Raw genomic sequence first — 16,860 nt, 5'->3', positions numbered from 1 at the left:
AGAGAACTGTACTCTTGTTGGTTTGTGTGCTTGTCTTTATTTCTTTGAAAAATGTATATTTATTTTAGAAATTTTAGCTTATTCTGAATCTGATATGATCAACCGTACCTGAGTGTTTTGAGTCAGGGGGATTTAGGAAAGATAACTCTTGCAAGTGGAGTTTTTATTCCAATTATTTTATAAATTGGAATTTTCATTTCCTTAAAACATTTTTCATTCAATTTGTCATTTGTTATTCATTAATATACATTTCTTGTTTATTTATAACTGATTTTCCAAATTATTCATGCAAAGATTAAAAAGAAAATCACATTAATTCTTTTTTGGGAGAAAATTATTTTTTCTAAGAAAAATAATATTGAATATTATGAAGTGTTATTATATTTCTTACATATCTGAAGATGATATCCATCACTTGACACTGAGATTTCTGCAATACTTTCAATCAGAAACTTGAAATAAAACATTTTACCAAAATCAGAAAAAAGATTAAAAATTCTTTAAAAAATATTTATCGTATCATAAACTCCATTTGGATATTTGAAATCTTCATAAAAAGGGGTGCTGTAATGAAATCTAAAATAAACTGTGGGTGTAATGAGCCTCCTTAAGGTCATTAATTCAAATACGGGGAGGCTTAGAATCATTAAATCTTGTAAGATGATGCATCTTGGGGCCATAAAACATATTTATTGAAAAGAAGGTCACAGTGACCTACTTTTTGAACTTGGCAGGCATTCGATTTCAAAGCTTTTTAGAGGCATAATTTGGACATTTTAAGTCCTATGATCATAAAACTTTCTAAGTTGATGCATCTTGGGTCCTCAAAAAAGGTCAACTGAAAAGTAGGTCACCGTGACCTACTTTTCAATTTATATGACTATAATTAAATATTTCAGGTACTAATTGGTTTAGAATCATCAAACTTTGTCAGTTGATGCATCTTGGGTCTTCGGAGTAGGTCGACTAAAAAGTAGGTCACAGTGACCTGCTTTTGAAAATTTATGGCGTTAATTAAATATTTAGGGTACTAATTGGCTTAGAATCATCAAACTTTGTCAGTTGATGCATCTTGGGTCTTTGGAGTAGGTTGACTAAAAAGTAGGTCACCGTGACCTGCTTTTGAAAATTTATGGCGTTAATTAAATATTTAGGGTACTAATTGGCTTAGAATCATCAAACTTTGTCAGTTGATTCGTCATGGGTCTTCGGAGTAGGTCGACTACAAAGTAGGTCACCGTGACCTACTTTCGGAAAATTTATGGCTTTAATAAAATATTTCGGGTACTAATTGGCTTAGAATCATAAAACTTTGTCAGTTTATGCGTCATGGGTCCTCGGAGTACAACAACTGAAAAGTAGGTCACGGTGACTTATTGGCTAGAATCATCAGACTTTGTCAGTCGATGTATCTTTGGTCCTCGGAGTACACCAACTGAAAAGTAGGTCACGGTGACCTACTTTTGAAAATTTATGGCTTTAATTAAATATTACAGGTACTAATTGGCTTAGAATCATCAAACTTTGTCAGTTGATGCATCTTGGGTCCTTGGAGTAAAACAATTGAAAAGTAGGTCACTTTGACCTACTTATAAAATTTTATGGTTATAATTTTAAAAAATATTTTAGGTATTAATTGGCTTAGAATCATCAAACTTAGTTGATGGGTCCTCAGAGAATGACAAGTGATAAGTAGGTCACCATGACCAACTCTCAGGTACTAATTGGCTTAGAATCATCTTGGGTTCTCAGCGTGTGAATTGGAATTTCAAGGGTTTATCTAAATATACAGGATACTTCGAGGCTTCAAATAGAAGTGATAGGTTGTACAGTTTATTAGAAGAGCGATTCAAGGCCCATGGGCCTCTTGTATTTCCTCCCAATGAATTTTCCTATATAATGTAACTCTATTAAGCGGTCACCTGCGTAACACAGTCAGCGGTCATAAAATTTCATGTAAAATCACCATTTTACCTCGTATAAAGCAGCCATTTTGTCCAATCACATTTCCAGATCTAGAGTCAGGTGACTCCCAATTACTGTCACTAATGTAAATAATTAGTCTAGTGTGGCGAGACCATCGAAAAAAAATTGGCCTAATTAAAACCATTTCAAATATTGGATAATTTATTTATTCTTTTGGCAAAACTCAAACAAGGGTGCTAATGAATGAAATGGTTATCAGGAAAACGAACTTATGAGAGTCTTAGATTATAGAATTGGAATCTGATTTAAAAAAATTCTGAGTGATATTTTAAAAAAGAAACGCATTCTTATTTATCTATTAATGGATACAATATTAAGGTGTTTCCTAATTATTAGTTCACGTTTGGCATGCCCAACTCCGATAGGTGTTATTGTGTAAACGCATGGCAGGCAGTTTTTAACACCTAGGAAACATATTATTTGTAGAAACCCTAATTAACTGTTTTGTATACTCAATGTGTCCTGATTATCTCTCGATTTTCACCTATGTAAGGATTAGTCACACTTCACTGCTCACAACACCTGTGAAATTGATATCAATTTGTATTGTGCACTGCTTTGATCAACTGAGAGTACAATTGACTTGTCTGTTTATTATGCAATGGTTTTTAAGCATACAATTTTTTAAGTTTAATATGTAACTAAACATTTCTTTTAGATGCAGTTTAGATAAAAATACATCATATTTAATTCCTGACATTACATGATAATTTCTTATAATAATAGAAAGTTTTGTAGTTGTTTGGACAGAGGATAATGCAATGCCCTATTAGACTCAATGTATTTTTGTTGGAGTCATCAAATTTAGCTTGAACTTAATCTTGAGACATACTATTTAAAATTTATTAAAAAAAAAAAAAAAATCCTAGTGAGACCATTGATGTCTTATAAACATCTTTCTTTAATATTCTATGATGTAGTATTGTAAAACACAGAACTTACATAAATTGGAAAAGAATTTTTCTCGAAAAAGATGGACCTCTATTCAAATGTCACCTCTCTATAAAGGTCACTTTTAATGATTCCTGCAGGTGACTGCTTAATACAGGTTTGACTGTATTATTGTATGTACCATACATATTACTAATTTTATTGCATTTGGAGGTCAGAGTATTTATGTTTTCAAAGACAAATTATCCATTTCCAAAATCTGCCAGATCCAATAATTCCTGTACATTTCATTGATCCTTATGGTATTTTCGTTCAACAAGATGCTCGACTGTCTCCGTAAACTCCGACCAGCTCATCAGAGTTTACGGAGACGGCTGCCATTTGGACCCCGCTTCAAATTTTAAAATGCAAATATCTAGAGTTTGAATTTATCAATTTTAAAACAAATTATATATCAAGCATTTTCAGAACTGCCTCTATTAATCCTAAAAATATCAAAGAAAAATATTGAAAAACAAAAAGTTGAAAAAATCCATTTTTAAAATTTGCTTCCGGTTGTGACCGGAAGCATCGACGACACACAAAAAATTGGTCAGAACATCTACAAGTCATGCTCTATCATCTTTGACATGTCTCCTGAATTCATATCTTTAGCCGTTCTAGAGGAGTTATGAAGACAAAAATCCAATTCAAAATCAGAAAATTGGCCAATACATGGAACCAACAGGGAATTTTTAAATTTTCTCTTCTGATGCACAAAGTTCATAATAATGTCCATTATCCCTGAAAAAATCACTGAAAACCACTGAATAGTTTTTGAGAAAACTTGTGCACAAAATATGGGAGGAAAAATAAGAATAACAATAATAACTAGAAACTCATTGCGAGCAATGAGAGGTCTTCTGTCCGATTCTGAAAATAAAAACGAAAATTCAAGCTGAAAAAGTGATAAAAGAAATTCAGACAACCTTGAGATTTAACCCTGGTCGTCAGCTTGAAAATCCAGCAAGATTTTCTCACGATTCAAATAAACTGATGACTGACTATCAGTCCTGAAACTTTTAGACTTCAGTCATTTACTATTGCCGAGCAATGTTGTGTTAACATTGATCCTTATTGTAGTTTCCTTCAACAGGACGCTCGGCTGTTTCCGTAAACTCCGACCTGCCAATCGGCAATCCTCAGCTGACTCCGCTACCTCCATACAAACCTCCGATGTGATTGGTGGAGGAATATGTATCAAATCAATTACATTTCTCCGCCGAAAACTGCCTTGTAACTCATTTCATATTTTGCTCTGCATAATGTTCTTCAAAAAGTTTTTTTTTTCTCTTGTCTAATTCTTCCTTTTATATTTGTTTTGATTACAACATCATGTAAGTAGTCTTTGAAAGCAAAAACATAGTGTTGGGCGTGCCACAAAGTAGCTCAGATTTCAAAGGTATACATTTGGAGGAATTTCAAAGAAGATCACATGACTGTCTAAGGTACATGGTAGAACACCGTTAACGTCCGAGGTTAGTGTGCGAGGTACGAGCCACCCGAGGAGCTCCGAGTGCTGACCTGCTCGTAGGAGTGTACGGTGACAGCCGCCATTTTGGAGCCGCTTCAGATTTTAAAATGCGAATATCTAGAGTTTGAATATATTTATTTGAAAACAAATTATATATTAAGCATTTTCAGAAGTGCCTCTATTAACACTACTACTATCAAAGAAAAATATTGAAAATTAAAAAAGTTTAAAAATTCAATTTTTTAAATTTGCATCCGGTAACGACCGGAGATACTGACGACGAACGAAAGGTCACGTCCCGGCTAGTATTTATCACGACCTATAATCCCAGAAAGTTTCACATTGATATCTTTTACCGTTCTTGAGATTATCCTTGTACAAAATGTCATTTTAAATTCAGAAAATGGTCCGTAACTTGGCACCGAAAGTGAATTTCCAAATTTTCTCTCAGATAAATCAAGTTCATGTTACAACACATCTTTCCTGAAAATTTCATGTAAATCCATCCAATAGTCTTCGAGAAATCGCGTGCACAAAATTAGAAAGTCAAAAAAATAATAAAAATAACTAGTAGACTAATTGTTCTCGAACAATTAGAGGTCTTTCCACCTTCTTTAAATTTCTTGAATTTTTTCACATTTTACTAAGTTAATTTTTATACAAAAAGAATCCTTAACTGGCTTATAAGATAGAAAAAATGAAATTTTAAAAATTTTGAAATGACCTTGACCTTTGACCTTGAACAAATATTCAAGGTCAAAGGTCAAGGGTCACATTGCACTTGACCTCATCCTTCTATGACTTTTAGTTTTAAAGTTATAAGGTTTAATAGTAAGCGCAAAGTCGTTAAAGGGCGATAACTCATATAAGGGGTCATCAGATACTTTTGCACTGAATAGATTGAAGTTGTGTCTAAAGACCCTGAAGACATTAGTGAAGGTTTTGTGTCTCTACGGTTTACGGTTTCGGAGGAGTAGCAATAACAAGGTTTTCAGTAAAAGGGGCAATAACTTTTAAAGGGGTAAATCTTAGGGGACAAGTATGAAATCTTTGAAATGGTTTTAAGAGGACATGTTAATGATGCAAAGATACTTAGTATCCATTGAAAGACAAAAGAGATATAAAAAGAGCTTAATTTCTCATATTTTGAAGGACCTTGACCTTTGACCTTGACATAAATTTCAAGGTCTGAGGTCAAAGAATCTTATCCAGTTGGTTTCATGTCTCTACGACTTATCGTTTTGAAAAAAAATTATTTTTTCTAAACTTCAAAAACTTTCAGGGGCAATAACTCATAAAAGGGGTCGACGAATACTTTCGCAATGAAAAGATGAAAAGTCCCCTCAATTAGTCGAAGACATTGGTGAAGGTTCCGAACCTCTACAGTTTACGGTTTCGAAGGAGTAGCGATAACAAGCTTTTATTGCCAAAGGGGTTATAACTCTTGGAGGGGTCAAAGTTCACGTACGCAGGGTCAACTGTAAAAATCTTTTAAAGAGTACATTCTTATAGACTATAAATCTTTTCGATAGATCTTGAAACATAGAATCACATCAGGGGGTGGAAAAATAATAATAATAATAATAATAACTAGGAGACTAATTGTTCTCGAACAATTAGAGGTCTTTCCACCTTCTTTAAATTTCATATATTCTTCACATTTAACTCTCTACTGTTTATTTTTATACAGGAGAAACCAGAGATGGCTTGAGAGATGGAAATTATTAAAATTTTAGAAATTTGGAAATGACCTTGACCTTTGACCTTGAACAAATATTCAAGGTCAAAGGTCAAGGGTCACATTGCACTTAACCCCATCCTTCTACGACTTTTAGTTTTAAAGTAATAAGGTTTAATAGTAAGCGCAAAGACGTTAAAGGGCAATTACTCATAAGGGGTCAGCAGATCCTTTTGCACTAATAGACTGAAGTTGTGACTAAAGACCCAGAAGACATTAGTGATGGTTTCATGTCTCTGCGATTTACGGTTTAGGAGAAGTAGCGATAACAAGGTTTTTCGCACAAGGGGCAATAACTTTCAAAGGGGTTAAGCTTAGGGGACAAGAATGAAATCTTTGAGATAGATTTAAGAGTACATATTAATGATGCAAAGACCAATAGTATATATTGAAAGACAAAAGAGCTGTAAAAAGAGCTTAATTTCTCATTTTTGGAATGACCTTGACCTTTGACCTTTACATATATTTTTAGGTCAAAGGTCATTGAATCTTATGCAGTTGGTCCCATGTCTCTACGACTTATCGTTTTGAAAATTTTTCATTATTCATAAATATCAAAGACTTTCAGGGGCAATAACTCATAAAAGGGGTGCACGAATACTTTCGCAATGAAAAGATTGAAGAGTCCCCTCAATTAGTCGAAGACATTGGTGAAGGTTCCATACCTCTATGGTTTACAGTTTCGAAGGAGTAGCGATAACAAGGTTTTATTGCGAAAGGGGTTGTAACTCCTTAAGAGGTCAAAGTTCATACACGCAGGGTCAACTACAAAAATCTTTTAAAGAGTACATTCTTATAGACTATAAATCTTTTCGATATATCTTGAAACATAGAATCACATCTGGGGGTGGAAAAATAATAATAATAATAATAATAATAATAATAAACAGAAGAATATCAATAGGTCTTTCCACAGAAAGGTGGAAAGACCTAATAATAATAATAATAAACAGAAGAATATCAATAGGTCTTTCCACAGAAAGGTGGAAAGACCTAATAATAAGAAGAAGAAACAGTAGAATCACTATAGGTCTTCCGTTGAAAACGGAAGACCTAATAATAAGAAACAGTAGAATCACTATAAGGTCTTCTGTGAAGACAGAAGACCTTAATAATGCAGATTTAAAAAACAAGATATATCTCTTTTTGTGTTGCACAAGAAATGTAATAAGAAGGGTTTTCATGTCCTATGGACATATCTCTAGTTTAAACTGCATCTCACATCATTTCTTTATCACTTAATATATATTAGTCTGGTGACTCTAAGCCTAATATAAGTGAATTCTGGATGATAAAGGAAGTGATATAAAAATAGCATCCAATAAATTAAATGCATTCTGTGTGTATTATTAACATTACCATTTTATAATAAATTTTTATATTTCAAGTTAATTGGATTGGCATTTGAAATTCATGATTCGTGCATGGACGAGTGGAATAAGGATGTCACCTCAGATGAAGACAGAGCCCACTGGAGACGGTATAAATGTATCAGTCCATCTGCTATTGATATGTTTCAGTATACATTCTGCTATATTGGACAATTTACTGGTGAGTTCTTGATACATTAAAGCTGAACACGATTCGTAAAAGGAATGTGTCCGCCATATTCGATTGGTCTCTCACTATATCTGAGGGCCCCTATATAAAGCGGCTCACTTAGTCACTGATCAGTGTAATCAATCGTCACCTTCGTAGATGGACGTATGCATATACAGCACTCGGTAGCGATACCAATGAAACTTACAACACTTGCACAGGTCAGTGCAGTATACAAACAAACACAAATACACATTATTGCAATAAAATGTAAACAAAGGTGATGCAAGATAACCAGCACGAACACGGGTTGCCATCCCAGTCAGAGACCCGTGACAATAAAGCAGTCAGGTGTAACAAATGTGAAGAGTATATCCTGGTGCTGACATCATAGATAGTAATATTGAAAATGGCGTATGCCTATTTACGAGTCGTGTTTAGCTTTAATGATGTATGTTGTATACTGAACAGTTTATGATTAATCACTTTACAGCATGCTATATGCTTTATTGGAAAGCTTACCGTATATACTCGCCTATAAGTCGTTTTTTTTGGGAGTTAAAGCTGACATGAATTCTTCAAAACGCAACATTTGTATCAATGAACGACTTGTTTCATACCAACTAGCCGTATTCCGCCATATTTCTTTCAGATACCTTGTCTTATTGTAACGATATATACCCCAGTGCCCCCGTTACACTTGAGTGAATTTTTGGTTTGGCTATCGACGCGTGCACATCTCCGATAGTAAAGTATTTGGGAACACATGAATTGTTGAAAACATTTTAAAATCATGACAGATAAAAACAGTCATAAAGATATTTATGAATAATTATATCGTTTTGAATAATATAAATGCAAGTTTGGAAGAAAAAAACAAAGTTGCGCGTGTATTTTTTAAAAATATATGCAAAATAAACTTGAAATGATACACAGTAAAATCGTACAAACAATTTGCAATAATTTATCGTAAGAATGGAACAAACAACCAACGTATTTGCTATGCAAGTCCGTATGCATTCAACACAAATACAATTGATGCATATCGAGAAAACATGTCGAACGCTGTAAACTTATTCATACCTGGAAATAGACCACTGTACCCGTTCGAAGATGTGCACATATCAAGTGATTTACACCTTGTACTCCATTTATTGAAATATGCATCACAAAAAAGTAATAAACTCCATAAATTCTCAACAGTAAACACGATGTCACTTAATCGTACATCCTAGCATTCAAATACACTTAGTCCGTGCTGATCAGATTTTGGTCAGGGAAAATATCAAAAGTGAAAAAGGGAATTAGTATTTGCGCGCTTAGGTAAAAAATAAGAAATCACTAAAATAAAAAAGTCTGATTGCTGATTATCTAAAACTAAACTGAGTAATTTGATGTAAGAAAATGATTTAGAGCACGACTTGAAAGTATTTAACCAGAACACAAATTAACAAATATACACACACATGGAGCAGGGGTGGGGGTGGGGTATCCCCTTTTCTGAGAGTGTCTTTCAGACACGTAGCAACTAAGAAATCATTGACACTTTACCTTAAAAATCTAAGAAATCATTGACACTTTTCCTGAAAAATCTTTGACAAGAAAAAAATTAATAACAAAAATTATAATAGTAATAATAAAAAAATAAATAAAAAAAATTAAAATAATAATAAAAAAATTACCGAAATCCTATTTTGTGGGGGGCAACTTTTTTGACGATTTGAGTATAGTGCAACAAGAAGTGGAGGGGATCAGCCTTTTAGTGTGCATTTCATACTAAACAGTAAAACATTATGCTCGGAAAAAACTGGGAGGGGGCATCCCCCCCCCCAACGCGTTCTACAGGCCTGTCTTTTTATGGTTGATTTTTTGAGGATTTTTTTTTATTTTAAGACTGGTTGCCCTCCCCCCCCCCTTTCCCACTCACATCCAACACTATTGTACATTGTACTAAAATATTTTTCTGCCGAAAATGATAGTATACATGTAATTGAATGAAATCTGTCCTTCCCCTGATTACGGATTTTTTTAATGCCTGTTTTCCTTCTTCACTTCCCCCAATTTTCAAGTGCTTAAAGTTTTTCTTTTGCTTGTCAATCATTTTACTACCCCTAACACCACCCGCATACATGTGTATGTGTATATGTAATAAATTTGATGTAATGAAGCACAATTCATAAACATATTTACTACATGTAAGACAATAGTAAGTTCGATTTCTGAAACGTTTTATCTGCGTGACTATATTGTCTAATCAGGCAAATACCAGTGTCATTTCCACCTTCGATATTTTCCCTGACCAAAAATGCTGATCGGCAGGGACCACGTGTGTTCAAGTGCTAGTGACAATGTGTTTACCGTTGAGTTACAAATGGAGTTATTTCTTTCGTGATGCATATTTCAATAAAAGGAAAATAGGAAGTAATTCTTTCGACATGTGCACATCCCTGAAGCGATAGCAGTATTTCAGGTAGATGAGTTTAAAGCATTCGACCCGTTTTCTCTGCATGCATGCATGTAATAACTAGAATGCTTAAGTTGCATAGTATGTGCTTATACCGTGTAGCATGCATAAAACTCAACAGTACAGTGTTATTTGGGAAAAATGCATATGGTAGCCTTTTCTTCTTTATTGTTCAAGTATATATGTGTATCAAACATGCATTTGCCGATTTGCTTTTTATGCATTGCATCTAAATTATTCAAAATTTATGTACTTCTTTCTAGTTTTTCAATAAAATTCCTAGTTTTGGTAGAATTATTACATTTGTGGCATGTTCCAAAACTGCTTTATCGGAGATGTGTACAGGCCTACATGTTTTCGATCAGTTTATGGTGTGTTCCAAAACTTTGCTATCGGAGATAAGTACATGTCGACAGCCAGGCAAGAAAATCACTCAAGTGTAACAAAGGCATCGGGGTTTATATAGCCGGTAAAATAAGTGAGTGAATCTGAAAGAAATATGGCGGAAAAGGGAGTACGGGAATAAAATAAGTCATACAAGGATGAAAATATCACATATTTAAGAGTTCATGTCAGCTTTAAACTTTGGTCCATAACTCTTTGTCTGACTTATAGGCGAGTCATAAAAAGATTGAATTTTAGAGGGTCAAGCCTTCGAATATAAGCTTAAAAAATACAACTGACTTATAGGCGGACCGACTTATATGCGAGTATATACAGTACTGTGATGTTCTTTCACAGCATGTTTTCTGCTAGATTGGACAGTAAAATTCCTGGTGAGTTGTTGTCAAAGTACAGCATGCTTTTTGCATATTTGAAAATTAATAAAGGACTTGTTGACATAAACCAGCTTGCTTCCTGCTGTACTGAACAGATAGCTGATGAGTTGTTGATATGTTACAGCAGGCTTCCTGCTATACTAAACACTGTACTGAACAGATAGCTGATGAGTTGTTGATATTTTAGAGCATGCTTCCTGCTTTAAAGGACATTTCATTCTGAGTTGTTGACAAATTACAGCATCATGAACACATTTCCTGCTATACTGTACAGTTTATTGATGAGTTGTTGATATTTACAGCTTTTTGCTATATTGGAAAGTTTACTGATACGTTGTTGACATCTACAGCATGCTTTCAGCTCTTCTGAAGAGTCAACTGCCAATGAGTTGTTGACTTCTTTCAGCTTTGTATCATTTACTCCAGGATAATCTGACGTTTTACAGCATTCTGTCTGGCATGATTGTGAACAAGTTATTGGTGACCTAGTCTAATTATTGAATCATCTTAATAATCTACTTTCTATTACTAGGTTATCATTGGGTGTTTAGATTGGTTTTTACTAGTAAATGATTATCATTTGAGATCTTGTTCTAAAAGGCAGACATCCTGGCATTTGATAATTCTTTGATCATGTTGACTGAAGTATGATTTATTTAACCAAGTCAGGACTAAATAGCTGTGATAATACCGATATTCGTATTGTGATTGATAAAATTGATAAATATACAGAATATATATCAACAAGATGTGTTTGTGAAACACTGATGCCCCTGTATGGCCATCTTCGCTTGCCAAGGGTTTCTGATACGCTACTCTCCTCATAAGCCCTTGGCATACGGTGTTAAAAAAAAGTTGGGATTTTTTTCTCAAGTTGTGATTGGAGTTGATCGACATTGTTTGACCAATGAGCAATTGTTTTTTGTAAATGACGATATTTGCGTTCAGGATATATCTTGACTCTTTAATATCAGTAATGTGAAATGCAAGTAAACAATGATCCGTAAGATAACATGCCATTCTATGAATAGCTATATGGTGTCATCCAATATCTAAAGCTACGTGCAAAATATGTGATTAAGAATCTATACTGAAGATGTAGATTTGCATTTTAACATGTTTAAATAACAAATTAACATAGCTCAATACCTTCTTGTTAATTATTCTTTAAAAACAATTTTCTTTTAGGCCAGGTAAAATTAATCTTTAGATTCTCATCCCCGCCCGCCCCTCTCAAAGTGCCCCGCCCCGTTGTTTTTTATTTTGCTTTTTGAGTGTCAGACGTATTATTTTCATTTATTTTTATTCATCAAGAATCTGGGTCAAAATTTAAGAGTTATCTCCCGTCTGTATTAAAAGTCGCGTGGCGCTATTTATAGCAAAAAAACTATGTGAAGAATGGAGAAAAATCGGCAATAAAAGCAGTTTAAATATGTAAGGTAAAGATAATTTGTCAGTATAGAGAAGGCAGAAAAGAAAAAATAACATAAACACCTAGATACCATCACTGGCATGAACAAGTTTTTAATGAGATTTTAACCAAGTAAAAACAGACGAAGAAAATGACACATGGTTAACCGATCTCCAGTTATCATGGTTATATGTGATTTTGCATTTAAAAAAAATAAACATCATCCAAAGACTTTAGAGAATAATAGTGCTAAGGAAATGTATAAAACCTTAAAACTGTTCAGGCCTAGGCTTTTCAGTAGAATATTTTACAGATTTACACAATCCTGTTTTGCAAATATGCTATATTTTTATGTCGAACATGTCAAGTCTCAAGAACGATTGAATTTATGAGGACAGTGGAAATCTGTGATATATCACACAGAACAGAAGGACTATAAGGTATTTGGGGAAAGGCCGATGAGAAAACATGCATATGCAAAATTATTAGGATCAGCCCCTCATTTTACTTGGCGTGTGCCGTATCTGTGTACTAGATAATTTGTTAATAAAACTATAAATATTTTAATTTTCTATAACAAGAATCTTCTGTAGATATTTAAAAGAATATGAAAACAATAAAATCTATTCATATTGGCATTAACATAGTGTAAAAATTATGTGTACGAATGTTTTGTTGATACTTTCAACTATAAAAAATAAAAAATAAAATCCGCCCACCCGCCCCAATTTTTAAGCAAATTAGGATGAGAATCTAAATTTTAAATTTATGTGGCCTTAAATACGCTTTTTATTTCTGTCGATGACGCAATCTGTGCGTACCTGGTAAGAATCATGATCATGTGACAAAAACAATCCCGTCTTTTGTCAGCACCGTATGCCAAGGGTTTATGAGGAAAGTAGCGTATCAGAAACCCTTGGCTAGCGAAGATGCCATATGGCAACTTATAGCAAATGTTAAACTTTCTCAAATGCAAATCAAATAATTATGTTGGTACCCAAAGTAAGGTCTTCTCACAAGAAATACACTTGTGAAATATGAAAGCCCTAGCACCACCTGTTCAAAAGTTATGGCCCAGGTTAAAGTTTTTTAAAGTAGGTCAAACTCCAAGGTCAAAGGGTGAAAGTGTTGGTATCTAATGGAAGGTCTTGTTACAAGGATTATATATGTGAAATATGAAAGCCCAAGCCCTAACCGTTCAAATGTTATGGCCAAGGTTAAAGTTTTTTTAAAAGTAGGTCAAACTCAAAGGTCAAGGTCAAAGGGTCAAAGTCGTTGGTACCTAAAGGAAGGTCTCGTCACAAGGATTAAATATGTGAAGTATGAAAGCCCAAGCCCTAACTGTTCAAAAGTTATGGACAAGGTTAATGTTTTTTAATAGTAGGTCAAACTCCTTGGTCAAGATCAATGAGTCAAAGTTGCTGGTATCTTAAGGAAGGTCTTTTTACAAGGATTACATATGTGAAGTATGAATTTAAAGCCCTACCACCAACTGTTCAAAAGTTATGGCCAAGGTTAAAGTTGGATAAAATTTTGCAAAACTGGGTCAGACTCCAAGGTCAAAAGGTCAAATTTGATGGTACCCAAAGAAAGGTCTTGTCACAAGGAATACACATGTGAAATATGAAAGCCATAGCATCAACCAATCAAAAATATGGGCAAGGTTAAAGTTTTTGTGGACAAACAGACAGACAGATGGACAGGGCAAAAACTATAAATCTTCAATTACGGGGCATAACAATGATAGCATGGTGTTTGGCTTTATTTTCGTAAAAATGTACTCCATTTCATACTTACTGGAAACCATCACAATGTTACAGATTTCCCTCTTACCAAAACAACCCCTAGATAGGATCACCCCGATTTATGCCCTAAATATTAAATCTATATGTTGTAATTTTATATGCAGATATCATGAGAATATCACCAACGATTGTATGTCATTTATGTATGCTTTATGTTTCATCTTGTATGTTTATTTCATGAATATCGTCTGGTTGTATTGTACAAACCCAAATTTCCTCCATAGATCAGCCCTCTCATAATAACAAAAGGCCGCCTGGCTATGTTATTCCACTGACATACCCAAAATCAACTTGGCATCATCTCCAAAACAATTACAAAACAACAACTCATCCCTTTTCCAGCCTTTGTAAAAGAAACCCCTGTCCTTTGACTTACTGGGGCCATCGCAACAAGAACCCAATCCACTTACTGGGACCATCACAAAAACAAACCCCTGTCCTACTTACTGGAACCATCACAAAAAGAAACCCCTGTCCCTCTTACTGGAACCACCACAAAAAGAAACCCCTGTCCCTCTTACTGGAACCACCACAAAAAGAAACCCCTGTCCTTTGACTTACTGGAACCATCACAAAAAGAAACCTTTTGTCCCTCTTACGTTGGCCATCACAACAAGAACCCAATCCACTTACTGGAACCATCACAAAAAGAAACCCCTGTCCCACTTAATGGAACCATCACAAAAAGAAACCCCTGTCCCACTTAATGGAATCATCACAAAAAGAAACCCCTGTCCCACTTACTGGGACCATCACAACAAGAAACCCCTGTCTCACTTACTGAAACCATCACAACAAGAAACCCCTGTCTCACTTACTGAAACCATCACAAAAAGAAACCCCCTGTCCCTCTTATTGGGACCATCACAACAAGAACCCCATCCAATTACTGGGACCATCAACTTACTTGGGCCATCACAACAAGAACCCCAAACCATATACTGGGACCATCACAAAAAACTAAAGTCCAAGGTCATGGGACCTTCAAAACAAGGACCCCAGCCCAGGGATCATACTGTAAGAAGAAACTTTAGTCTTACTAACTGGTACCATAAAAAAAGGAGCCCCAATCCTACTGTCTTGGTCCATCACAACAAGAAAGCCCAGTTCTTGTCACTGCAACTATCACAACAACATCTTTGCTCTTAAGTCTTTCTTATCTGCTACAATTCTCACAAACCCTCGGCCTATCATGCTATCCAAAGTGGGGATTGTTTATATCACATGATCTTGATTCTTACCTCATATACACAGCTTACACCATAAACAGAAGTAAAAGGCATTTCTATGAATTGAAGTACTGTACAGCAGGTTAAAATCGTGGTCGGAAAAGATCGCAAATTGTACAATTTGCAGTAAATTACGATCGTTTGAATTCGAAGAAAGGAAAAAAATTAACAAAAACTTTTTCAGCACTTCAAGTATTTTCCTAGCATATTGTGTCGATTCTGAACCCAATTAAATAAAACGGAACACTGTACTGATCCCAAATAAAAGATAAAATGTTGTCAGATTTACAATGTTACACATTTAGATAAACTTTCTTATTTTTATGCCCCGCCATGAATATGGCCGGGGCATATAGTGTTTGTCATGTCCGTCTTCCGTCCTTCCGTCCTTCTGTCCTTCCATCCTTCCGTCTGTCCTTCCGTCACACTTTGCGTTTAGCTCTGTTCAAAGCTCAGTTTCAAATATACCATTCAAGATATTTTTATCAAACTTCATATGCTGATAGATATTGATGAGAGCTATGCAACTGCATCAACATTTTTTGACCTTGACCTTTCCTTTGACCTTGACCTCACTTTTCTTAAATTAGTGTTAAGCTCAGTTTTAAAGATACCATTCAAGGTAGTGTAATCAAACTTCATATGTTGATGCATACTGATGTAAGCTATTCAACTGCATCAACATTTTTTGACCTTGACCTTTCTTTTGACCTTGACCTCACTTTTCTTAAATTAGTGTTTAGCTCAGTTTTAAAGATACCATTCAAGATAATGTAATCAAACTTCATTTGTTGATACATACTGATGTAAGCTATTCAACTGCATCAACATTTTTTGACCTTGACCTTTCTTTTGACCTTGACCTCACTTTTCTTAAATTAGTGTTTAGCTCAGTTTTAATGAAAGCATTCAAGATATTTTTAACAAACTTCATATGCTGATACATAATGATGAGAGCTATTCAACTGCATCAATATTTTTTACCTTGACCTTTCCTTTGACCTTGACCTCACTTTTCTGAAATAAGTTTTAGCTCAGTTTTAAAGATACCATTCAAGATAGTGTTATCAAACTTCATATGCTGATACATACTGATGAGAACTATTCAACTGCATCAATATTTTTTGACCTTGACCTTTCTTTTGACCTTGACCTCACTTTTCTTAAATTAGTGTTTAGCTCAGTTTTAAAGAAACCATTCACAATATTTTTATCAAACTTCATATGCTAATACATACTGATGTAACCTTTTCAACTGCATCAACATTTTTTGACCTTGACCTTTCCTTTGACCTTGACCTCACTTTTCTTAAATTAGTGTCAAACTTCATATGCTGATACATACTGATGTAAGCTATTCAACTGCATCAATATTTTTTCACCTAGACCTTTCCTTTGACCTTGACCTCACTTTTCTCAATTTGTGTTAAAATGTTGCATTACTAATATACCCTCGGCGGGGCATTCATGTCCTATGGACATATTTCTAGTTTTTTTCTCGTTTT

At 34.5% G+C, this 16,860-nt stretch overlaps 1 protein-coding gene across 1 annotated transcript in view; it reads left to right on the top strand.

Annotated features, from left to right (window-relative positions):
* Positions 1-16,860, top strand: part of LOC133176498 (lysophospholipid acyltransferase 7-like) — a 63,230-nt gene that overhangs the window by 26,409 nt on the left and 19,961 nt on the right. The window contains exon 3 of the mRNA XM_061311616.1: positions 7,517-7,679. Coding sequence (XP_061167600.1) covers positions 7,517-7,679 — 163 coding nt within the window. The remainder of the gene's footprint in view (positions 1-7,516; positions 7,680-16,860) is intronic.

The sequence above is a fragment of the Saccostrea echinata genome, unplaced genomic scaffold (genome assembly GCF_033153115.1).
Source record: "Saccostrea echinata isolate AGI-Se365-2 ecotype Australia unplaced genomic scaffold, CSIRO_AGI_Sech_v1 ptg000075l, whole genome shotgun sequence".
NCBI lineage: Eukaryota > Metazoa > Mollusca > Bivalvia > Ostreida > Ostreidae > Saccostrea > Saccostrea echinata.
This window is presented reverse-complemented; position numbering and strand designations above follow the sequence as displayed.